At 38.4% G+C, this 27,560-nt stretch overlaps 1 protein-coding gene across 1 annotated transcript in view; it reads left to right on the top strand.

Annotated features, from left to right (window-relative positions):
• The window catches only part of rsrc1 (arginine/serine-rich coiled-coil 1), a 145,584-nt gene that overhangs the window by 58,309 nt on the left and 59,715 nt on the right, over window positions 1–27,560 (top strand). The window contains exon 6 of the mRNA XM_059331442.1: window positions 8,195–8,246. Within this exon, the coding sequence (XP_059187425.1) occupies window positions 8,195–8,246 (52 nt within the window). The remainder of the gene's footprint in view (window positions 1–8,194; window positions 8,247–27,560) is intronic.

Genomic DNA, 27,560 nt, shown 5'->3' with positions numbered 1-27,560 from the left:
GGGAGGAGGAAAGATAACATGAGTGTTGCTGGCTTTTCCTCTATTTCTTCACCTTTGTGTTGTTTGCCATTCGACCATGGCATTTTTTTCCTCCTGGGTCAGAATTTCCCCGATTTTAAAGTATAAATTATCACCCAGCTGTGTTACACCTTCTAAGGCAACTTATTTTCAACTCACTACCATAAGTTTTACGCTGCTTTTTGGAGTTTTTCCATGTCTGTACTGCAATTTATGTGTTGACCTTGAGCATTTAGTTCTGTTAAACTTTGTTTCAAACACTAGTAATCACATACTTTTACAGCAGGAATGATTTCCTTAAAAACTTTGTCAGAGGCTCTTTGTCTGTGTCTCTGTGTGTCCTTTTCATTAAGTAAATTTACCAATTTGTCCTTCAGGATTTGTTGTGTTTTACATGAATAATAGGCATACACAACTTTGAGAGATTGCATGTAATTTGGCTTATGTCTGCGCTAAAAAAACTTCCATTATCTTTAAAACTATTAGTCGAAATATGTGGCTGAGTATGTAAAAATAACCGTTTTAATATTAAAAAGTAATTTTTGTTGTTGAGTTTCTGGCAGTGTATTCATTAGTTTCAGTGGAAATTAATTTGGTGTGTTATTAAGCACCATGAACAATTAAGTCACTGAGCACTGGATGAATATGTGGTCGCTCACCTCATATAGCTTAAATAAAATCATTTTCATCATATTAATATTTATTAGCGTATTTGAATTAGGGTGGAAACTAATGATTTCCTTCATTATCAATAAACATGCAGACTTTTTTTTTCTATAAATCGTTTGGTTTGTAAAATGTCAGAAAATAGAGATGTCCATCCCGGCTTCTCAAAGTCTAAAGTGATGTCTCTCCATATTTGAGAGGTTGAAAACAGCATTTTTTTGCCTTTTTTGCATGTAAATTACTTTACATATTAATCAATTAACAAAATAGTCTATTTTCTAACTTGTTTTCAGCATTAATCTTCCTAAAATGTGGATGGTATTTAAAAAAGGTTTTTTAAATTTTTCCCATAAATTAGAAATCAATACAACCGCAGTGCTTTTATTTTGAAGGCGATTTACGTATAAGTTACAGGAGTTACTGAGGCACCTTGTCAAAAACACCTATTGCTTTTTGCATAAAGTTAATAAATTAACAATTAAAAGGTTAATAAATTCCTTCGCCACCTTGTGAATCCACCGCAAGAGCTACGAGGTGGGAAAACAATATCAAACATTATCATTAGCACTTGAGAAAACAAGCACTTTTACTATAGTTAAGACAACAAATATAGCCACTAATATATATGACAGAAGAAAATAAACTTTAACAAACCTTGTGTCCGTCAGCCACTATAGAAGCCTTTTGATACTTTATATCAACTTTATATGAATTACAACGCACCGTTCGTTTTTCATTTAACCGTTCCACCTGTTATTTCCTGTCACTACCTTTCAAAATTAAAGCACCCGTTTCACATTGGACGGCACCTTTTCAAAATAAAAGCATCACAACATTGTAAAACACCTAGAAAATGTACAAACATGAAAAACAATCTGTATAATACAAAAACACCAATCGGAACCTTGCTAAATGTCATTTACAGTTGTGTTTAAAATAAATGTTAAAGTGATATAGTGATTGGAGTATTTACTACTTTTTAATGGTATATTTGATTTACTCCACATTAACAGTCTTATCATAACATGTATTGTTGTCAGTAGCAGCTCAAAACCAGATAATACTCTGTATTTTATATAGCTATTAAACTAATATTGACCAGAATTTATTTCAGAGTTTTGGTCCGGCCCCTGCAACCTTGGTGGTATTGGTCATGTGGCCCCTTGGGAAAATTAATTGCCCACCCCATTACCTTATTGTCCCGCCCTCTCCCTCTGGTCTCCTCCTCACTTTTTGTTCAAGTCTCACCTGAGCCTGGCACAGAATATGGTTATGGTAATTAAGTAAATTATTATTTAAAATGAACAGTCAGGAGGGGATGTAACTAAAAGTTTTGTTCCTCAGCCTGCAAGGGTGTTTATGTTTGCTGCTTTTAAAACATACTTAAAAAAATATTATTCTTGTGCCTCTTTCTTCTCGGTCATAAATTGTTTTTTTTGTATAATAAAGGGGGTTAATCATTGCTGGGAAAGTTCCATGACCATCTGACCACAATCTGACACTTGTTCTGCCTCATTGTGCATTTATTCATCTGCTGACCCGCCATTTTTTTGCTTTGTCTAGTCGGCCTCAGGCCCAATAACAATAAAAATAATAATAATAGTGCATTGGATCAGAGCACAAGTACAAATTGATGAAATTTCCCGCATGCTGTCCCTCATTATACACAGGGTAGCATTGTTTTTACCAAGCCGAGTGAGGGTTATTTATTTTTCTAATGGCACATGTTTATTTTGACTAATGGGACAGACGCTGGGCATTAAGGCTCAGCTAAGCGTGTCCCAGTGTGTCTGTCGTCGCTGTGGTGAGGTAAGGGAACAAGCTGGAGGCCTGCCGGCAGCTTACAGGACTTCCTGTCACATTCAGAGTTAGCCCGAGTAAAGCGGGTGTGGGTGTCAGTGCTGGCTGTAATATCCCAATAATAGTAGATTCTTTTATGACAGCTATTTGAAAGGGAGGATGTTTATTAAAAAAGATCCTTTACATCTCAATAGAGAGAGGAAAATACAGTGTGTCTTGTATGTTTTTTAATAACATCTGCACCAAACATGCATTATTTTAACACATATACAAGCATTTAAAGAGGGCTCCTCTCAAAGTATGGGCACATAAAACTGAAACACTCACTGCTTGATGTAAAGCGGCGACCTGTCTGTTCCAACTGAAGTGTGTGTTAGAGCAGCTATTCTCAACCTGGGGGTCATTTTGTGTCTTTTTTTGGTCATCTTATGTCTTTTTTGGTCATTTTGTTTCTTTTTTTGATCATTTTGTGTCTTTTTTGTCATTTTGTTTCCTCTTTTGGGTCATTTTTTGTCATTTTTTGGCCATTTTGTGTCTTTTTCGGTCAATTTGTGACTTTTTTTGATCATTTTGTGTCATTTTGTGGTCAATTTGATTCTTTTTTGGGTAATTTTGTTTTTTTTCTGACAAATCCACAAAAAGCATCAAGTTCTTACTTTCCAAGGAGCCTCTGGATTGAAGCTGACTGTTACACACTCAGGAGGTCAGAATGGACCTTTAAATTTATAGCAAAGCACTTTACAAAAGTAACAATAAAATATAAAAAATTATATAAATGCACAGACAGAGAGATGTTTTAGTTTGTAGTTTATATGATCTGAACTGTGAGATTCTGTTCAGTGAGTGGGGGTCACGGACAACATGCATGTTAAATTGGGGGTCGCGACTCAAAAAGGTTGAGAACTACTGTGTTAGAGGGTCGCAGCAGTTGGCCAGGTGTGTAGAGGAAAGGAAAGGTTTGTTATTTTTCACAAAACTATTTCTGACTCTATTCATGCATACTGTTGATTGCAAGACTCAAGGAAAATTGTCTGTAAATGTGCGCTGTGATCCTGATATTTAATATTTACCGGAGCTCACCCTTTTCTGTTTTTTTATTTTATTTAGGTCCCATTTAAATACAAAATCTCTTCTTCCAGGAAGTCCTGATCAAGACTGCAGCATAAGCAGTTTCACATAAAAACAATTTCACATGTATAGACCCCGACTGATATATCAGTTGACAGATATTATCAGCTGATATCGGTCTTTCAAAGGCATATCTGTATATATGCTGTCCAATATGTGCTGTTATGGACATTTTTTTAAAACAATATATAAAGCAGAAAATGGTGCTGGGCATGATTTAGAGATGGTGTTCGCATCAGTAAGCCGCTAGCATCAGTTAGCCGCTAGCATCAGTTAGCCGGTTTCGCTAATGAATTTCACCGCTTTCCTGCATTTCACAACAAAGAAATAAGAGTTAGCAGAACTATTGTCCCTTGTTGTGAACCCCAACTTAAAGATATAAGTAACAACAACTCACCAACTTGTTTTTGAGCAGACAACTGGCTTCCTTTGTTGTGCTAACTTACATTATTGCCCTAAATGTCAATAACTTATATTTCCAAGTTTTACCAACTTAAATCACTGTTTTAGGCCAAAAAATACAAGTTGGCTTTTTTGCAGTGCGGCTTGTCACCTTTGAATGTGGCCGTTCAGAACATTTTGCGTCCAGTGTGGTTTGATGGCATGTCATATGAAGTTTTGATTACAAGACTGTCACGGTTCAGTTAGTAAAACAGGTGATTAATGAAGCATAAGTTTGTGGTGTCAAACCCTAACTTCTCTACATTTCTATATTCTAAAACCTCCTCTCTTGATGACTGTGTCCGGTCGTGTCTGTGTTCTTTTCTTCTATATTATCTTTTAATTTCTTCCTCCACTCTGTCGCCTGCTAGATTTCCTGAGCTCTGAAGAAAAAACAAAAGCAACTTTGTCTGTCTGTCCTGTCTTTTGTCCTCCTCTCGTCACAGTGTGATAATCTAAAGCCCCTGTAAGGAAAACACTGCTCATTTCTAACACACACTCCCACCTTACTCCCTTTAAGCACGCACACACACACACACACACACACACACACTCAGTCCTTCCCTCTGTGTCTCATGTTTGTTTGTGTGAGTCGGAAAGGCGCAGTTCTAATTGAGGGGCGAAGCCACTTCAGATGCAGCGGGTGCCTCTTTCCCAGTGGGGGGAACACAGATCTGCCTCTGGGGAGCACAATTAACGCCTTTTTATTGTTTACTAATGAATTACACACAGAGGAAGCGAGCATGCATGTGTGAATTAGAGAGAAAAATAGAGAGTTTGTTGGGAAGAAAAACATGCAATCTTGTATGTGTGTGTGTGTGTGTACTTGTGTGTGCTCTGTGTCATTATGTTTGCTTAGTTGTGAGTTGAATTCTGAATATCTTTGACATCACTTGGTAATTTGATATTAATTAGCCTGTTTCCGCCTTCATTTAGTTCTTTTGGCAGTAAGTACAGGCTTGTCCTGATTTTTTCCCTATTTCTCTCCCGTTTTTTCTGAGGTTGTTTAACCCTCTGAACTCCAGGCTGTTTCTAGACATTTGTTTTGCTTTCTTATGTTTTTGCTTCTCTCTCATTTTACTCACTGCACCTCTACAGATGCAGCACAATCATGGCCAGAAGTTAGGAGAACTCAAACAACATAATTTCTTTCTTTTGCATTTTACAACCTTTCTTGCCTCGACCTGCAGAGCCTTTATACCAGATGAACTTTTGACGAGTTTTTGTGATGTCAGCTGCATCAAGAAGTACAAAATTTAATATGTTTTACAGGATCTGGTTTGTGCAAACGGTTTATTTTTGCCTAAATTTCAAATGAGCCTTTTAGAATAAAGTGATTTGGATAAAAATATCCCAATTTTAAGTTTTGATTTGGTAATTTTTCCTGATGAAAGCATTTGTCACACATGAGCTGTTCGAAAACAGCCAGAAATGAGAAAATCCTTTACATTTTACAGTGTCCGGCTTTATTAGATTGTGTCATTTTTGTGATTTAAAAAAACAAAAAAAAAAACATACATTTCAAACCCGTCGGTAAGTTAAGGGCTTCACAGAAAACTTCTTGCATGCTTTCTGCCAAAACTTTTAAGCATGCTGCATACCTCTGGACACACGCCAACCATTGATGTTAAAGCAGGTTTTTTTCTGTTTAAAGGGTGATGGGAACTTCTTTGACATCACTAATTTGGCTCATAAGAACGGCAAGTTGCTTAAAAGTTTCAACAAGGACCGAAAATGCAGCAGCAGTTTTTTTTTTATCCTGTGTGATTCAGTGTTGTATTACCCACAGCTGGCAGGAGTGTGTGTGTGTGTGTGTGTGTGTGTGTGTGTGTGTGTGTGTGTGTGTGTATGAGAGTGTGTGTATTGAGAATGCATGGACTTACACATGCCTTAAGGCCAATGTAAACAAATGCTAATGTAATTACTGAGGGGGGCGTTGTAATAAACTGTAACTAAGATGATTGCACAGCACACAATGATCAGGTTAGTTAAGCTGTGATGTGTTATTGCTTTAAACGACTGGTTGTAGCGAGACTGATTCCTGTATCGTTCTAATTGTTCAGCAGGCTAAACCCCGCGCCGTTTAACTGGGTTCAAATCCTGCCCAGCACTTTTATTTTACGGCGTGTAATCCTTCCTTTTTGCTGTAAAGAAGATGCCAAGGAAAATGACTGAATTTTGCCCTAATCACTTCTTCACGAGGGGGAATAGGAAGCGTGTGTGTAGTGTGTGTGTAGTGTGTGTGTGTCTACGTCTGTGTGTGGGTGAAGGCCTCAAGTGTTCCTCCTCTTCTCCGCCATAATAGTGATTAGTAATTTCAGCTGTCGAGCAGTGCCAGTCAGTCTGAGCATGATCCACTATGTCACCTGCTACAGGGGACACGCACACACACACACACACACACACACACCCATGTTGCATTAAGTGTGCGTCAGTCTGTCTGCAGTGCCTTGATGTGCGTTCCATCTAGAATACAGCACCCTGACATCGCTACATTAAAGGGGGTCATTATATTTCCCTGGCTGCCACCGAAAAGTGACGTTTTTACAAAGTGACAAGTTTACAGTTTGATAAATCAGATTTTTTGCTGTGGGTGGGGTGGGGAAGCCGGGAGAAGGAAGGGGAAGAGGAAGAGCCAGGTTTGTCTGTGAAGGAGGAGGAGGAGGAGGAGGAGGAGGAGGAGGGAGGAAGCGCTGCCTGTCAGCGACGCCCCGGCCCTGTCGTCTAAATGATGCTCCCAGGCAGCCGATTCAGATCCCATCCCCATTAGCATTTAATTTCTCTCTAATCCTACACACAGTCTCCACCGCTGCATGGTAACGAGGGCCGCTGTGCCACGGCAGGAAAAAAAAAAAAGCCTCCGAGAGCAATCTGTGGCGTGCTCGCCTTTTACAGCTCCGCACCCTGTCGTAGCCATCATTCTTCCTTGACAATTAAGACCCTCAAATCTAATAGCAGTGATATTGGAATTACAGCAAGACCCTTTTGAGGGCATGTCAGGAAAAAAAGGGCTGCACCTCCCAATACAGCTGTCAAAGCAAAAGACCCTCCCCCCGTTCATGCCCGCTAAGCGTTTCTGATACACACACACACATACACACACATACACACATGATGGGATGGGGAATATGTTGAGTCTTTGGCTGTGATCTTTGTAAAATGTGCTCTCTGTGCCCTCTTATCCAACTCTCCAAAGACTTGTTACAGCAGCTTTTGTTTTCTCTCTTCTCCTCTCACTCTCTCTCTTTGTCTCCAAATTTCTCTTCATCTCTTCCTCATTGATTCTCCCTGGTGTGTCAGAGATGTTGTTGCTTTCTGTTTTTCACCAGCAGGTTTTGATTTTCTAAAAATTTTTAATATAGATTATTAGGCTCGTAGAGTGGTGAAGTTGTCTCTTGGTGCTCCGTGAGGACAGTTTAAGGGGACATTCACTATAATGGTTCCAGTTAAAGATTATCAAGGGTAAAATGTACTTTGGCCTGAGGGACACAGAGTTAGATTACATAAAGTTGTGTCAGGCTGTCTCGTGTGTTATGAACTGGGCTCTGCACTGCCTCATGTGTCCTCCAGTAACATACTGAGTCTGTATGACAAGAATGAGAACGTATTTGTTAGAGGATTCAATTAAAACGTTGCATTATTCTTGTTTTTTTTTTTTATAGACATGTATTTATTGAGTTTTAACAGTTTACAAAAATGACATTTTAATACATTTGACAAAGCATCAAAGTCAAACTATAAAGGAATCCACTCCCCCCACCCCAAAGGAAAAATAAATACTTAAAGAAAAGAAATAACAGAACTAATAATAATAGTAATAGAAAATAAAAATAAAAAAGTGGGTAACGACATTACATATTCATACACAGCTTAGCATCACATGGTTAAGATAGCAACCATTAGGGACAACATCACCTTCAGGTTTCCAAAGTTTCCTCAATTTCGCAAGAAAGGGATTCCAAATCTCTTTAAATTTGTCAGATTTCTTTTTCAATGTATATGTTAACTTTTCAAGGACAAGACATGCTGATAGTTCTTTGAGCCAGCGACCAACAGAAGGGCTCTTGACATCTTTCCAACAGAGAGAAATCAAGCGTCTTGCATTGTTCTTGTTGACTTATTTTCTGTTCTCTATCTGCAGACTCCAGCAGAGCAAGCTAAAGTCCGGATGCACTTGGTCCTGCAGGCTGCTGGTAAGTGAATGATTATTCTGTTTCCTGCCTCGCTTTGCTGAATCATCTTCACAAATGTCACATATCAGTTTGCTCAACTACATATGCTGAAATTCATAAACACACTCCTGTGATCTCACCTTAGGGCTATGCAGTAGAACAAGTACGTCTTTGTGGTGATATGTTTGGACATTTAGTGTGTTTTTATGTTGTTATATTACTTTTGTTTTGCTTAAAGGCGACTGGAAGCTGGTCCACTTTTGTACTTAGTCAACATTCAGTGCAAATTTAACAAACTCACAAAGCCTTAAGGACTGTAAATACTGTATAAATTGTTGGGATCACTTGATGGTATCTTTCTCTACAATGTTTCCACAAGTGTCACCAACATTGGCAGAGAAAATGGGGCTCAACATGCTATACATATTAAACTGTTTGCATTTTTACAACCTTTCTTGTCTCAACCTGCAAATCCTTTAGTTCAGTTTAAGTTTTTATGGTCTCAGCTGCACCGAGAAGCACAGAATTTAGTATTTCTTACAGGATCTGGTTAGTGCAAATGGTTTATTTTTGCCTAAATATCAAATGAGCCTTGTAGAATTCAGTGATTTTGACAAAATATCCCTATTTTAAGTTTCGATTTGGTATTTTTTTCGTGAAGGAAGCATTTGTCACACATGAATTGTTCAAAAACAGTCAGAAATGAGAAAATTGTAAAATTTTTACTGTGTCTTGCTATCATATATTGTGTCATTTTTGTGATTTCAAAACAAAACATGCATTTCATAAGAGTAATAATATGAAGAATCACACATGGCAGAAATCTTGGGGTGCTTTCTACCAAAACTTTTAAGCATGTTTCATACCTCTGGACACACGCCAATCATTAATGTTAAAGCTTAAATTGTTTTAAAAATTGTTCTAATTCAAGTGGATGCCGACAACGACAGTGCCAAACAATACTGTCGGGATCACTTTCAGAGCAATTTGGTTAATGAAAGAAACTTTTTTAAACAAAATCCATCAGAATTTATAGTCACATTCAACACGTCACATTCAGTATGACGGAGGACATAGCTGAAAGACTTATTGTTGAGATAAATTAGTGAAAAATTAGGTAAATGTTCAATTATAATTATTAACAGAGATGAGGAGGCTATAATCAATAGCTATCACTAGCTGGTAGGCTACTGTATCTGTACATTTTAGCGCTCGGACACAGCTGTTCACATCGTTATCATTCTAGTAATATTTCTTGATTATTTTTACACTTATCTGTTGAAATGTAATATTGTTAAACCCTGTTAATCACATGACTTATATTTCAAAATCTACATATCAGGGAATAAAGATTTTATTTTTTAAGCCATGTTTTGAAGCCCTACCAAACAAATGTTGCTGAGCTGGAAATGAGCCGCAGTCTCATATATGCACACTCCACCGTGGACCTGGATGGGTTTTGTACTTGTTTTCCCACACACAGACTCACAGCACCCCTCCCCACACACACACACACACACACACACACACACACACACACACACACACACACATACACCACCACAATCTCACACACACACAGACAGACAAATGCATACACACACTCTCCTGCTCTCGGCTCTGAGTGCTTCTGGGCCCATATTCACTGCAGCTTAATTTCAAACACTCCTCCCAGTACATAAGTCATAGATGTCACCATACACGCGGTGTATATATTCCAGTGTGTATTCGAGGGGTAGAGTTGCGAGCCAGATGTGACAGGCAGAGATTGACTGTGGAGAAAGATGTCTTCATGTTTACAGTCATGCACACACACATACATGGGCCCAGCACTTCAGAACAGGGCTCTAATTTCACCACAGGAAATATATGAAAGAAGCAGGCATCTATACATCATCTATAAAGCACCCAGCAGCCACACACTTACCTCACTTAAAGACTCTCTTGCTGTAGGCCACAGAACAACACTGCAGTCCCTTCTGTGATTTTACTGATTTTAAACTTTGTGAAGCATATTTTACATACTTCATCCTACTTTGAAATGCCTCTATAAACTCTACACAGAGGAATTTGGGATGTTTGGTGACAGTTTAACTTGTTTCCCTCGCTCAATTATGTTCTCTATTGTATTCTGCACACTCCCACACTGCCCTGCCACCTCAAGGCTAATGTTGCACTAATGGTGGTGAAGCATCATAAAACTGAGCATGTGGCTTTGAGTGCAGCGGGCCAGACTGGTGCAGACGCAGGCTACGGGCCAGACGCGGGACTGGAGGAGAGGCTTTAATGCACTGGACATATCTCTGGTTTTCCTCTCTCTCCTGGAGGCTTCCAAAAGAACAGGTTTATGGCTCAGTCAGAGATTGTCCTCACCAGAGAGCCCATTCTGGCCTGTATCAGGCCTTCAGGTGCCTGTGATCGCATCGTTCATAACCATCTACAGTAAAATACAAACAGGCTTCAGATTTTAACTTCATAAAGCAGTTTATATTTGGTCCTCAGAATGATTTATCATTTTAGTTCTACCATGTTTTCTGCTGCCTTTCCCCTGTTTTGTGGTTAACCATTGAGTGCCCTTGTTAATTTAAATCACATTTCTATAATTAGAAATATTAGGGGTCTTGAGAGTCCTCTGATCTAGTCGCCAAATCTTCTAAATTCATAAAAAAAATTTAGATTTCTCTCGTCCCCCTCCATCTATTTGTCCTCTCGCGCTCCGTCTTACTGTCTTTGTTCCAGTGTTGTTAGTGGACAGAGGGAGATAGGGATGGAAAGAGGGAGGGATGGAGGGAGAGAAGGAAGCAGCAGATGTTGGGAGGTTGTGTGAATGTTAATGTCCTGACGTAGCCGTGGAGCTTAAGCCTCCTCCTCCTCCTCCTCCTCCTCCTTCCCTCCGTTCCTCTCTGAGCGCCCGCCAGGCTTTCTCTCTCGGGGTCTCCTGACATCCTTAAAGCCCGTGGCTCTCCTCTCCTCTCCTCTCCTCTGCTCTCCTCCACCTCTTTCTCTCCCATCCCCTCCCTCCCTCCTGCCTTTTGTCCGTCTATGGACTCTCTCTAGTCAGTAGAGAGCAGATCATCCCATGGCTAAAGCGGCTCAGGCCTTTGTGTTGGGGGGCTCTGTGGACCTGTAATGAGCCCCCTCGGCTGGCCCGCTGGCCTGCTTAGCGCTCACTGGGGGCTTTGAGAGAGAGTGTGTGTGTGTGTGTGTGTGTGTGTGTGTGTGTGTGTGTGTGTGTGTTTGGAGTGGGATGAGGAGGTGAGAGGAGGAGGGCAACACTGGCCCCCAATGAAAGAGCTGGATGGATATGTTTATGGGTCACTTCCTGCTTGGCCTACATATCAAACACACACACACACACACACACACACACACACACACACACACACACTACACTCCATATTTCCAAGACAAATGCACTGGCTAATTTTATCTCAATAATACGATAATTTTCATTATTTGTAATTTTAATAACTCTTGTGACTTTTACGTGAATAAAACAGGACCTTTTCTTGTCATAATCTGCATTAATTACATACTAAAGATACATGAATTTTAAATGAATTTAAATAAAAATGTTCATCATCATATTGAGAATTCATTCTGAACTATTTGACTTAACTTGACTTTGACATAACTGTCATGAAAATCACAGGTAACAGATTTTTCTTAATTCTTTATCCTACTCTTCATTGGACCAGATTGCAGGGAAACCTACATCAGCTGGATGTAGTTGGACAGTATATGTTGTATAATTGTTATGTCATAGCAAAAAGCAGCAGTGTCCCCACTGTGTGGTGCCCTCAGTATGTTTGATCCATTGGTATCTACTCCTCATATATCACAATTATGCATGTACTGAAGCAGTCTTCCTACTTTCAAAGCCAAACTACTCACAAAGCCAAATGCTTCCATATGTACTTCCATCGATGAGTCGACTAATTGATTAGTCAATTGACAGAAAAATTATCGTTTTAACAGTATTATTTTATACAGAAATGTCAGAAAATGTCCTGCTTTTCTGTTTTACATCATATTAACCCTTTATCAGGCAAAGAGCTATATTTGGTAACTTCAGGTAATATTTCGAGAAAAAAGTTGCAAATTTACTAGATTAAAGTGGCAAATCTACAAGAAAAAAAGTTGCAGATTTAAGAGATTTAAAGTGGCAAATCTGCGCGAAAACAGTCGCAGATTTACGAGAAAAAAGTGGGAAAAAAGCAACTTTTTTCTCCCAGATTCACCACTTTAAACCTCATAAATCTGCACATTTTTTTCTCGTAGATTTGCCACTTTAATCTCGTAAACTTTTTTCTCCAAATATTATTTTCGTATGTTTTTTTTTTTTTCACATTCTGGCAGTATGTAATATCCTCCAATATTCTCTAGGGTTGAAATTTGGAGTGCCCTATTAAGGGTTAAACTAAATATTTGTTGGTTTCTTTACTTATAAAACAAGACGTTAAAAGACATCACATTGGACTTTGAGTTTCACTATTTTCTGACATTTTATTGATCAAACACTTCACTTATTAATCAAGAAAGTTATCATCAGATCAATCGGTAATGAAAATAATTGTCAGTTGCAGCCTTAACTTTTATGCACATACACACATGCAGGAACACAGCAGCCACGACACCCTTACATTTGTATTATTCTCTTTTCTTTTCAGCCACTTGCAAGGTTCTTTGCTCCTTTCAGAGCGGTGTCCATTTCCACTCAAATGAGCATGAGCGCTGTGCGGCGGCGGGCCTCTCCTTATCCACACGTCAATAGGGAGTGTTTGCAGAACACCCACTAAGGACCCGAGGGCCAGGGGTCATCAAAACCTCCGTCTTCTCCCTATTTGAACCTTTGACAGCAGCAAAACAAACAATCCTTAAGATCTCATCAGAGGCTTGAACTTGGCAGGGGTCCGCTGGTCTGAATTAACTTCCTCTATTGGTTTGTCTAAGTTTGACACCTGGCTGGAGTCGGTAGGGAGAAGTTTTCTCATTTCTGAGTTTGATCATGTTGAACAACTCGGTATTTGGTTTATAACTGAAACTGCACAGATGAAATTACAACACTGGCAACTGCAGTTCCCCATCAGTGTTTTTAGGGCTAGAGGTCTAAAAGAAGAACTTTGGAACACTTAAGTGAATAAATATGTCACATAAATGAAACAATTCTACACTTTCTCTGTTATCATATAGTTGTATTTGAACAACTAGTATTATAGGAATTATTTGAAGTGTTTTTTTTGGTGTTTTCCAGTTTGAGATTGTAAAATATAGCTTCAATTTGAGCTTGTTTTTGTCAATTGTAGGCATAATTGGTGTTAAATAATAAAAATAATGATAATAATACTTGAATCACTCACTTTCAGCCATAACTGAGTTGTAAAAAAAAGTCTAAATATTATAGTGTGTAAACAAAAGTACATTACACTGTAAAAAAAAAGATAAACAATAGCTACTCAATACAATTGAGGCAACAGATTGCACACAATATTATTAATTAAATCTAACTACGTTAAAAGTTGAGTTAATAACAACTTAACAGGAAGTGCCTGTCAATTAAAAACTGACTAATTCTATTGTGTTGGATTCATTCAAAATTCTCTTGATTTAGAATTACATACACATAAAGATTATATTTAATGTGATCAAAATAAGTAGATTCTATCTCAAATATTTTTATATTAAAGTTACTTAAACAACTGCCTCAAAATCAAGGACGCATTTATATTTAATACATTTTATCAAATATATTAAGTAAAATGAAATGACTACAGAATAATTTATTACAGTGTATTTAGCTGTAACTCATTTTCTGGAACTGGAAACTATGATTCAACTTTGTAGTGAAACTGTTGTATTTCAACATTCTTGCTACAAAATATTCTGTAATATGCTACCTACATATGAATATGTGTTACATATAATGCATTAATACAGTTTAAAACGTCCACCGCTGTTGATGTAAAACAAGCAAAAAGCCAATATAGTTCCGAAAAAAAAACGAATTATGAAATTCAACATCAATATCGGCAGATGTCCTTTTGCATTCTTCTTTGTTACAAATATTTCTGAGATTTTTGTGATCATTTAGAGGAGTGAATGACTAGAAAAATTAGTCCCCCAGCCAGAAGTGAACATACAGTACAGGCCAAAAGTTTGGACACACCTTCTCATTCAATGCGTTTCCTTTATTTTCATGACTATTGACATTGTAAATCCATCAAAACTATTAATGAACACATGTGGAATTATGTACTTAACAAAAAAGTGTGAAATAACTGAAAACATGTCTTATATTCCAGTAAGCAAAGGGTGGTTACTTTGAGGAATCTAAAATACAAGACATGTTTTCAGTTATTTCACACTTTTTTTGTTAAGTACATAATTCCATATGTGTTCATTCATAGTTTTGATGCCTTCAGTGAGAATCTACAATGTAAATAGTCATGAAAATATAGAAAACGCATTGAATGAGAAGGTGTGTGTCCAAACTTTTGCCCTGTACTGTATACATGTGTCCAGTTTCATCATTACTCATGTTATGGTGCATGTGAGTCTTTCAGAGTGTGTCTCCCTTGTTTGTGTCCGTAAGTTTTTCTGTCTGTTTATATCTGCTCTCTGATCGAGTGACATAAAGAGGCAGGGAGGGGGGAGCAGCCGAGCTTAGCAGCATCATGCGATAGGACTAATTCTTCCACAGTAAATACGGGGTATTAGGCTTCTCGGCCTCAGCAGGGGTCCTGAAGAAACACACACACCCTTTCTCTCCAGCTCTCCGCTTCTTTCCTTCGTCTTGCTTGTGCCTCCAGTGCCCGCTCTCCCTCCCGCCCCCCCAGCCCCAGCCCACCCCCTTAGGCCCTGACAGATGTGTGCTGAACAGACCACATACATGGAGGGTGTCACCTTACCCCCTCTGGAACTAAAGGGCTAATGTGCCACATTTAGGAGGCTGCCGCCCTTTGTTCTGCCAGGATAAGAGGTGACGGGGATGGGGAGTTTGAGACAAGACCCCGCTCTTTATTTTTTTTTAAACTTTGTTTATTACGTTTTTTCACAATAAAACACAGACATACAGGAACACTCAGAACAGAATCCCCACCCCAGAAAGCGAAAACAAATATATAGATAAATAAACAACAATAATAATAATGATCAATAGATGACTCAATCTAAGACAATGTAAGTTAAGTATGTTGTAAAAGAGGACATCTATAAACATAAAAAAGGAGAGAATTTTACAGGAAAACGAAACAACAAAACAAAAAACAAGCAAAAAACATTAGAAAAGTACAGTACATACTGAATAGTATTTAAGCGGGTTGTCATCTAAGCACAATGAAATCTGTGGTTGTCCTAATTAACTTGAGTCATGCAGCTCTGATTTCTCTTCCACATATTTCAGAAAAGGTTGCCAAATCTTATTGAATTTGCCAGCTGAACCTCTAAGTGTGTGTTTTATTTTTTCCAATTTCATATAATATAAAGTACTTCTGATCCAAAGTGTGTGGCATGGAGGGATGACCCCGCTCTTTACACGGCTCCAAATATGCTTCTTTATTTCCTCTGCCTGTCTGAATATTTTTTCACTTGATAAACTTGTTGTCCTCCTTTCTCATTCTTCCAATTTCCACTTTTTTTATCGTCATCTCCCAGAGATTTAGCCGTCATCGCTGGTATGCAGCAGAGGATTTGTTAGCCGGTGAATAACAGTTATCACACATCATCAGTCTTCATCGTATCGCTGTCACGATGTTTGTGGCACAACTTTTTGTTGACTGAGGTGATTGTCACAAACGCCAGTCAGCAGCAACCCTCATCTGAAAGGGGATTTCTCTGTAGAAACACAAGGGAATTACCCAGTAATAACTCCTAAGCACATGTTGTCTTGGCTAAAGGTGTTATTCTAACAACAACAGCAGCACGCCACTTGACTCTGAGCAGTCTGAACTGAAAAGAGAACTTCTGCTGCAATAAAAATGAGCCAAAAGATGGTAAACAACTTGATGACAGATTGTTTTTAGAAGAATATGGTTATTTTGTTGTGAAGTTCAGGGGTTTTTGTTTTTTTTAAAGTAGTTCTTTGTCTTGCAATATTACTGCTGCCGAATTTGGATGTTCTGATATCACAGAAAAGGTTCAGTCAGAGATCAGAAAGGGCAGGAAAAAAAAGCGAGCTGAGAATAAAACAGCTAATCATGACTCACATAGTTTAATGATTAAAACAGCCCGGTCCATAGAGGAGATTTGCTAATGTTTACCCTGCAGCACTTTTTAAACACCACTTTTAAAAGCCTCCATGCAACAAATCAGCAGAGATGCTTCCTGGTTAGTTTGATATATTCATTTTGGTTTCCTTTTTTTTTTTTTTTCTTGGTTCAACTTTTTTGTTGTTGCTCAAGCATAAAGCTATAAAATGTAAAAACATAGCTTCCATCATATTCAAACAAACGAAACAATAACACAACAGGAGCAGAAATCCCCTTCGCATCTGTGCAGGAATGTGTCTCCTGTCCTGTTGTCCTTTGGGGGGGATAATGGCGCAGGATTGTCCTGTAATTTAGTCTCTGTAACCATTGATCAGCTGGATTTATGTGCCATTACCTCACTGTTCCAGTCAACAGTCGTAATTATGTCTCACAGAGAGAAGGAGAGAGAGAGAAGCCTCCAGATACACAGGACCCAAATACCTGAATAAGCTTTTATCAAACAACCCCCGCCGCTCACTTAGCAGCAGATTGACACTGGTGGCTGGCCGACTGACCTCCAGATGAGAGAGGTGGATGGATGGATGGATGGATGGATGGATGGATGGAAGGGTTTGTCGAGCTCAGTTAGAGAGCTATAGCTCATAGTAAGAGCCCTGTGCCTCAGGCTGCTGTTGCTCTAAAAAGAAGTCTAATTATGCTTTAAAATGCACATTTGAGTTTTAAGAAAGGATTGATCTCTGTTCTCCTCTTTACCTACAGCTGGATTTTATTCATTTCAGTAGCTTCCAGGTCATATGCGTGTGTCAATGGCAGGGGCGGACTGAGTGACCTAAAGACTGCATGGATCAGAGTTTTATGTACAATTGATTTTTGGTTTGTTTTATGGGTATAATAAACACAGGTCCTGCTGCACCCTGGTTTTCCTCTTAGCTATCGTAAGTATAGCTCATCCTCCCACCTTCCAATGCTGTACTATTTACTGCTGGTTTACAAATTTCACACTAAGGTTAAAGCTGACCTGATCAGTCAAAATAGAGCTGGGCGATATCCTTTATCCTGATATAGGTTATTTAATTCACCCTCTTGATGTTCCACCCTTTTGTTGCTTTTACACATGAAATCATGATCAATATAATTAGGCTTTTTCGACAATAATTAAAAAAAAAAAACAACTCTTTATCATCAAAGTGAAAACAGATTTTTTACAAAATGCAGCTCATCTGCTGGTTTCTCCATATTTCAATATCATTTATCAACAATTTTGACAAGTGATGAATGTTTGAGTTATTTTTAACATACAAGGGTTCCAGCCTCTCAAATATGAATATTGGCTGGTTTTCTTAATGTTCAATGATATTAACAAAACAGGAAATTTGAATATTTCACCTTTTGCCTTTGTGATTAATTGATAATAAAAAGTTTTAGTTTTGGCCCTTATCAAAAAAAGGGGATCAATTAGGGCTGTAACCATTTTTATAATGGACTAATAGGGCTGGGCAATATATGTATTATATCGACATCATGATATGAGTCTAGATATCATCGTTTTTGGGGGGAACATAGTGACATGTTAATATTTTAAAAGCAGCTTTACAACACAGTGATTCTCCTTTTTGGGTATTTGCTGATTTTCTCAGTTTTATATAATTGTAGATTGAATATATTTAGTTTATAGACTCTTTGTTTGGACAAAACACATACATTGTTGGGCAGTATTCATATTTACTGACATTTCATTTACCAAATACTGAGTGAATGAGTTGAGGAAACATTCATTACATACAGAACCTACAAGCAATTAATATACTTGCAGCATGAGTAGGTGTTTTTATTTTGTCGCTGGATTCCATGTTTTCATATTTTGTTGTTGCCAGTTATCTTATTTTATTCTGAGATTGAAGGTCTAGGGTGTAAAAAGTACTTGTCAAATTAGTGTACAACTTTCCCTGCCTTGCTTTAGTGAACAATATATACTGTACTGTACTAGAGAGAGCCACTTAGAGGAAATTCTCTGATTCTGTGTATGTGTGTGAGAAAGAGAGGGAGAGATTGAGAAGGCTTTGTTTTTCTTCTGTGGGCAGATTTCAAACAGCATCTGGTGAGCTCTTGAAAAAGACCGTTATGAGTATGTTCAAATCCAAACTGAATCATTTCTGCGCCCTCCTCCCTCCTTTTTCTCTCCTCCTTGTTGTTGGTGTTTGGAGACACATGGTGATATCTTTCCCTCCTCCCTCTCTCTCTCTCTCTCCTCTCAACATGTAGACATTTCCATAACAGAAAAAGAATATTTTTAATTTGCTGCTTTCCATAATTTTGCAACATATGGTATAAACGATTTTGATGCAAATGTATGTGCTAATTATTTGCAGACGAGCCTTAAACAGGCCAGCCATTCAAGTGGAATGAAAGCAAATTTGCAATCACCTTAAATTTTGCTAACCATTTACTGTTAAGTAAACTTTGCTAAGTAATTTAATTACCTTGGACCGCTGGCAGGCGCTCGGGGCTTTTTGGGAGGGGGTGGAGAGGGAGGCTGAATGCAAAGAATGCAGAGTGAGAGAGATGAGGAGGAGAGAGCTATAATGCTAACAACAGTATTACTGGATTCTCACCATGCGGAAGCTATAAAGATTGTTTTGCTTTGGCACCTTTGTGAGTGATAGACGGGGAAGACAAGAGAATCTTTATACACATTGACCTGTGACATTAAATGGTTTTTAGGATCGGGCCGTCTCTTAACTTTCCTTCTAAATGCTAATGTTTTAGAAATATAATATTCCAACTAAGGTGTTTACATGACTAATGAAAATTAATATTCCACTTATATAACCGTTTATATGCAGCAGACTTGTTCGACCTTGCGAACACAGCCTTCCTCTTTCATTCCATCTACCAGCTGCTTGAAAAAGTTGGCTTAGCAATATTATACGTATATCCAAAAACCTGTTGATACCTACATTCAGCAGCCACTTCATTAGGTACACCTGTTCAACTGCTCATTAAAGGGATAGTTCAGGATTTTGGACATTAAGTTGTATGAAATACTTATAGCTAATAGCTTACTAAGCTATTAGCTTAGTAAGCTATTAGCTTACTTTCAGAGCTGCGGTTCAGATTGTAGATAGTTCTGGCGAGCTGGAAGGGTCACAAAACAACAAAGTTTTACTCCACAAAACTACATGAACACTAAAAGGTCACCCATTCCACCACAAAACACTGGTCCTCGTGCATATAATCAAAAAAACAAGTTCACTTAGCACTATTTGGTAATGCTTTATATTAAGGTCCTTGTAATAACCATTAATTAACAAGTAATAAGGCCCTTGTAAGTCCTTACAAGATGCTTATTAACATTTTTGTGTGTTTATAAGCTTATATAAGTGTTAATAATGGCATTACAAACACCCATGACCCACCCATTATGTCTTTGCATATGCCTTTATTCATCTTATTTTGTTTGCTTATTGATATTAAAATATACTTTATTGCTCATCTATTATAAGTTAACTATAAGTTAACTATGCTTTTTGCAACTACCGGATCTAAAGCGAGAACAATGCCTTATTACTTGTTAATTAATGGTTATTAAGGACCTTATTATAAAGCGTTACCCACTACTTTGTTCTTGAAAAAAATACACTGAATACAATGACAGCTGTACACTGTACCGGCTGCAGCAAATAGCTATTAGCTTACTTTCTGGCACTGGAGCTCTGAGAGTAAGCTAGCTTTGCATTCGCCACGCTACGGGCAAGAATTTCATACAACTTAATGTCCAAAATTCCAAACTATCCATGTAACACAAATATCTCATCAGCCAATCACATGGCAGCAACTCAAAGCATTTAGGCATGTAGACATGGTGAAGCTGCTGAAGTTCAAACTGAGAATCAGAATGGGGAAGTAAGGTGATTTAAGTGACTTTAAACTACTTTAAAACGTTGGTGAAGCTGCTGATCTACTGGGATTTTCACACACAATAATCTCTAGGGTTTACAGAAATGGTCAGAAAAAGAGAACATATCCAGTGAGCAGCAGTTCTATGGGTCAAAATACCTTGTTGATTCCAGAGGAGAATGGCCAGACTGGTTAGAAAGGCAACAGGAACTCAAATAACCTCTCGTTACTACCAAGGTATGCAGAGCAGCCTAGCAAGCCAACAGGCTGTTTGCTTTGTGTACAACAACCATAGCAACACACACAGAGCTGACGATAAACTGCTTTTTAAATGGAAAAAATAAATATATTTTTTAAATATGCTTTTTACTTGACCTGTATCTATTTTGAATATTTTCATTCATTTCAGAATAATAGTGGAATATTATTTTGCATGTAAATGTAGTCACTGTTTTTGAACAGATTTAATGAATGTAGTTATTGGCCCTGGAGGAGACACAGTATAGACCTGTGTCTTTCTGCCTGCACAGTTTGTAATGATTTCCACCCTCTGACATTATTTTTCGTGTTTGGGCAAGGGAAGCACAATATTGCCAGAAGTTTTGTTGCATTTTGCTTAATACTTTGGTAAGGTTGTTAATCTATTTTGTTGGTCTTCATGTTAAAATTCAGACATGCTTTACTGTGCTTCAGTAGCAACATGGCTAATCTGGAGAAGGTCTTTGGTTCATATGTAGGGCCTGTTTTTTTGTTTTGTTTTGTTTTTTTAAGAAAAATATTCATCCAATTGGAAGTTTGGTGGTTTTATTGTATTACAGCATTGAATCCAAGTAGATTTAATGTTTAACTTCTTGGCACTAATCAACAGAAAATACCTTTTAATCTCAAATGGATGCAGATGATGCAACACAGATTTTACAAGAAGGCACATTTGAATCATCAACAGTGCAGCCAGTTGGTTTTACAAGTCACATAATTAGTTAAGTCTGTTGAGCACTTTAAAACATTATTAAAAACCTATTTATTCTCCTTGGCGTTCAGTCCCAGCTAGGCAAGAATCCTTGGCTTTCTTTTTTACTTTTTTACCCTTTTATTTGTCTTTTTTATCTCTAACTCTGTTTTGGATTGAGCTTTTATTACTATTTTATTCTATTTTATTTTATTGTTTTACTGTTTTTAGTATTTTATTGTTTTTATTTATACCTATTTGTGTATGATTTATTCTATTTTAATAACTGTACAGCACTTTGGTCAACTGAGGTTGTTTTGAAATGTGCTCTATGAATAAACTTTGACTTGACTTGACTTAAGTGGGGATCATCTGTGTTGGATTTTCTCTCAGGTGAGGTGAATATAAAACTCCACAGTGCTGGTAGGCTTAAATGCATGTGTCTATGTGCTGGAATAAACTGGCAGCTTGTTTCCCTGCCGTTCCCAGTGCATGCTGGGACAATCCCAGCCCCTCCTGCGACCCTGAATAAGAATAAGCAGGTATAGAAAAGGGATGGATGGATGTTCAGCGTTACTGTTATAGATGGACGAGGATGGGTTGCCGCAGCAACCTTGGCCTCCGTACACTCATCACACTGGATTCTTCTGATGGCTCTTTGGGTCATTCACTTGATTGGTCGTATTACTTTAAAGGGCAACAACAACTCCAAGGCTTGTTTAGTTTCACTTAAGAACTAATGAAATATCTCCTAGTTTTAGACACTAACACAGTTTGGCTAAAACTACTCTGTTTACCTTTTTATTCTAGTTGTTTTTTTTGTTATTGCATTATATCCAACATTTTGACTGATATAATCATAGTACACAAATCAGTTTTAGCCTGTTTATAATGAAGCTCGGGCTCCTAGTTGCACATATTTTACCTCATGATTCCTTTAATGTGCAGCTCAGCTGTTATGCATGATTGAGTCACAGGGAATGGCAGATGTAAATGCAGACAAATGAGATGAGTGATGTGGCCACGACACCAGTGATTGCTTGCGGTGCTTCACGTGAAAAATGGGCGAATGGCTGATTTAATAGTACAGTGGGCGGAGGGGACAGTAGCTCATAGGTAAAAACAGGAAATTGCAAGGTTGGTGGTTCGATTCCGAGCTCCTCCTAACGGCATGATAAAGTGTCCTCGTGCAAGATGCTTAATGAATGTTTGTCTGTGAGTGATGTATTAATGTGGGTTTATGAATAAGCATCATTTACACCATTCTAAACACAGCAAAGTCATTAAAACAGTTATAAGATATTCTTCAGGCAGAGGAAGGATACAAACACAGTTATGGAAAAAAAATATTAGACCATTTTTTTCTTCAATTTCTTGTTCGTTTTAATGCCTGGTACAACTAAAGGTACATTTGTTTGGACAAATATATAACATATTCTTGATAATGATTTTGTTTATTATAAAAAAAAAAAACATGGGAAATGTCTAGATATCAGTTGTTAAATTAAACTCTTATGATCTATTTTTGTTGTTATCATTAACAAATTTACCTTTAGTTGTACTAGGCATTAAGATGAGCAAGAAATTGAAGAAAACAAGGGTGTTCTAATAATTTTTCCGTGACTGTATATCAAAAATCCTTTATTTAGGCAATTTTTTTCTTTTTTTTTCTCATGTAGGATTTTTAACCCTTTTTGTGTGTATGTTTTTACAAACACTTTCCTATTTTGTTTGTGAGCATTCATCATCTTTGTTAGACCTTAAGGATAAAGACAATGGGCCTCATTCATGAAACGTTAGTAGATTTGTGCGTAGATTTGCACATAAAAGCCTACGCTACTAAAAACCTACTCCGGATTCATGAACGCCGCGGGAAACTCAGATCTGATCGTAAACACGTGTGTATGATCATGAATGCCAATCCATCGTAAGGTGGCAGCGCGCTCCCGATAATCAGCAATTAGCATGAACCCCGCCCATGAATTGCTAATGACCACCATATAAGGAGGTGTGTAGAGGCATCCTGTCAACCTGTCAGTCATGGCACAAAGAAAAAAAGAACGAGAAAGAAAAAAGAATTTTTCCGAAGCGGAGATTGAAGTTATTTTGGGAGAAGTGGAGTCCAAAAAAAAAAATTATTTTCATCTGTTAGTAGTGGTGTGACAGGGACAGGCAAAGCGAAAGCGTGGAGGGAGGTGACGGACGCAGTAAATGTGGTTTCTGTAGTGCAAAGAACTACGTCCGAGGTTAAACGTAAATGGTTTGACATTAAACTTGACGCAAAGAAACGCATTAGCGCACACAAAAAAAGTACATCTGCCACAGGAGGAGGACGCTCAGAGTCCAAATACCCCGTTGGTGCGCTCTACAACGGCCCGAGTAGCCGCGTGCGCCTCATTGTATGCTCCTGTGGTGTCTGCGTGCAGTGGGGTCATAAGCCACGGCGTCAGTGGGTAACCCCTATCCCCTATGGATATAGAAAGGTAAGTCCATATATAACACACACATGTGATTATGCAGGCTATATTCTTACCAATGAGCCAGCCGTCTCTCACAGCTCCATCCTCCAAACGCGTGCCAACTGCGCAATTACGCAGGATGAATGCGTCATGCGTCCCACCGGGCCACCGTGCCACAACGTTTAACAACACACACTTTGCGTCACAGATCAGTTGCACATTCACGGAATGAAAGTTTTTCCGGTTAATGTAAGCAAATGCATCACCGGATGGAGCCTTGATGCGTACGCGTGTGCAGTCTATGGCACCGATAACACCTGGCATGTTTGCAACTGCGCTGAACCCCTGCATTACTTCTGTCTGCCGTTGTGCGCCGTATGGAAATTGGATATACTCTGGCATTAATTTAATGATACCTCTGAGAACTGCAGGCAGGATGCGTCAATTTACATAGATAATTCACAATTATGAGTTTAATCTGAATCTTAATCCCGCCAATTGCCAACTAATTTAACTAAATATGTTATATTTTTAATCGTTTGCCATGTTTATATCACATGTTTCAAAGGCATCTGCGTATTGTGTACATAACAGAACGCATTATGAATTAAAATTGTAATTTCCAACAGTGACGAGCATTATTTATATGCGTTCTTAAATTTACACAAGCACTACGTGTGGTCAGCAGCATGTGTAGATTTTGTTAGTAGCTACGAAAAGATCGGAGCTACTAAAATATTGATGAATGCGGAGATGCACGTAAATTTCCGTCTGCGAACGGTTTACACACAAATTCGTTCTGCTCACGTTTCATGAATGAGGCCCAATGCCTTTTTGTGAGTAGCATTGAATGTGAACATGACTTTATGTTTGCTTAGAGAACTCCACAGGGCACCTTTTGTTTAAAATCCTGACTAGTTTTGACCTTATATGGGTCTAAATAGTAAAAACAGGTTAATTATATCTGCCTCTATATACTGAAAATGGACAATATCCCTTGCGTAATACCAGGGGTGACCCTGAATAGTTGAGTATTAACCTAAGGAGCCTGATTTGACTATAAAATTGTCGCCACTATGGCGGAAAATGTGGTTCTGAAACAACGGATGATTTCCTTTAGACTATCTATGTTCTAAATGTCTGATTTGACATAGAATCTCTTGGTTTCTCACAATAAATCATGATATGAAGCCTGTTATGGTATAAATATCAGCCTACTAATAATACTGTTAATAAAAATGTGAGAATAACTTTTAATCCGGCTGCTGTTAAAATGAAAATAACATTAAATCTCTTCAGTCCCAACCCAGAATGTCTTGCTTTCTGTGATCATTTCAGAGCACGTTAACAAATATTTCTACATTTTTTGGAAATTATAATTCACTTTTGTGCCGAAAGTTAGATGAGAGGATTGATACCACTCTCATCAGCGAGCTTGGCTCTGTCCAAAGGCAACAAAATCTGCCTACCAGCACCTCTAAAGCTCTCTAATTACCATGCTATATCTCTTTTTTATAATTTGAACAGAAAACTAAGTGTAAAAACGTCAAGCTGTGTTCTACAGGGGGTTATGTGCCAGCCTCTTTCTTGGCCAGGAGCGGGCAAGAAAGTGAATAAGCGCATTTACCAAAGTGTCCAACTATCGCTTTAAGGCTCCCTGGACGTACTACATGTGAAGCTTATAAAAAGAAACAAATGTCATATTATGCAATTATACATGGTTAATTTTACAGCTCTATTTAAGGCACTGTTGGATGTTGTTATGGCTAAAAGGCAAACACCCCGTGTAGTTCTGTAGCTTGCCTGCTGAACTGCATCAACAAGCTGCAAACACACGGGTTAGCTTCTTGAAGCTTTGCATGATCAAAAAAAAATCTCTGACTTTGCTGTTACTTTTTTCATCTTTATCAGCTTCTGTGTGTGTTTGTGTGTGCAGTATGTAGGTGAATAGAGTGTGTGTGTGCTTGTGTGTTCTTATTGGTTAAAATTGACGGATTTAGCTGCTTTTATAACAAGCTCACCCACTGATTTCAATTAGAAATGTAACTGTAACAGAAGTTTTCATGTACAAGGCTGTCTTTTGCTATCATATATAACCAACTGTCATTTCAAAGGAGTCAATACTTCTCTCACAGTTTTTATTTTTTCTTCCTTTTTTTTTTCCTTTTTCGCTCATCAATCTGGCCTCTTCTAGTAGTAAAGTTGAAACAGCTTCTTCTCTCCTTTCACACCAGCAGACACACACAGGAAGGCGAGGGCTGGGATGGAATTGAAGTAATAAAAACCCCTTTGTTTTAGTTTGTATTGGACCATTCATCATCACTTTATTTAATACGAAGCTGTAATTGTGCCATCCCCAACCATCACTAATGGCTGTGTTCGTCTGTGTTTGCTTTGTTGATGGAAATGAATGAAATTAGGATAAACAACCGCAGAGTCGCGTGTAATCAAGCCCTGATTAATGTACCAGCGTTTCAGCGCCGTTTCTCATTCCACAACACCTGATATCTTTCCCATAAACAAATTGTGTTTGTCTAAATGAAGAAATTAAATGACGCATTTGATGAGTTTATGATTGACCCGGTCCGGCTCGTGGCTCATTATTCTCTGTCTGTTGAGGCCAAGAGGTATGTGACTAATGCTCTGTCACTTCCCACACTAGGATTTATCACCACCACTGATTAATGGCAGCCAAACAGCATTTTAATAATTTTATGATTGTGGTTTCTGGCAGTCACAGAGAGAGATCGAGGGAGGGAGAGAGAGAGGGAGAGAGAGAAAGATAGAGGGTAGAGGGGGGAGGAAAAAGGGAGGGGATGGGGGTGTTTAGAGGGTCCAAAGAGAGAGAGAGAGCGACAGAAAGTGTTCATCCCAGATTAAATGTTTTATGCCATTGCAGGCTGAGCAGACGGAGGCATGATTATGCGCCGTATGAACATCCCAATGAATCTTCCTCTCGCACTTGAAAAGTATTTCATACACATGTTTAATGAATTTCTCCCCCCTCATTATTACATTTACTCTTTCCACTGGAAAGCAACAAATTGGCAACAAATCTGTGCAAAATGCCGCAACAGTGAGCGATTGCTTCCCCCAGGGGGTGAAATGTGGAGGTGGATCGGGTAATGGTGCTGATTTACAGGTTAGGGAAAGGTAAGGGTTAAAAAGACGCTGGGCTGGATGAAAATCTGACTGAAATAGAGGAGGGACTGTCTGTCTTGTGTTTAGGTGTGTTTCCATTAAAGTCTAAACAAATTTTGAACTGAAATTTTGAAATGTCACATTAAAGAAAATGCGAATTAGGGATGTTTCCATCAACTGGGTAAGAGCCATAGACTGTATATAAATAATGGACATAGTCACTGTGACGTCACCCATTGGTTTGTGGCCCGTTGGAAGCCTCGAGTTCATCGTTACATTCGTCGCCATCTTGTTTCCGATACGCGGAGCAGACCATATCTGGACTGTGGAGGAGGAGAGGGATCTGATCACTGACTACAGCCTCTCTACACCTCAACCTGACTGAGAGAAGCCACTGCTAATTCATGTTAGCATTAACTGGAGCATTAACTGGGATGTTAGTTTTGGCTAGCAAAAAACAAAAAGTATGTTACTGACCTCAGAAAACTGAGCAGCGACTCCTTGGAGTGTCTGTTAGTCCAACCAAACACTGAACAAGACATTTAATGAACAAAACGTTCAAATAAACTGTCATTAAGTGAAAATACAGTGAAAGGGTCAAAGTTATGAGACCAAATCGGTAAACGTCCTCTTTTCTATCTATATAACGTTATATATAACTTTATTGACATGTTGCCGTGGA

This window comes from Centropristis striata, chromosome 4 (genome assembly GCF_030273125.1).
Source record: "Centropristis striata isolate RG_2023a ecotype Rhode Island chromosome 4, C.striata_1.0, whole genome shotgun sequence".
Lineage (NCBI taxonomy): Eukaryota > Metazoa > Chordata > Actinopteri > Perciformes > Serranidae > Centropristis > Centropristis striata.
The sequence above is the reverse complement of the archived record's forward strand: the minus strand, read 5'-3'. Positions and strand labels throughout refer to the sequence as shown.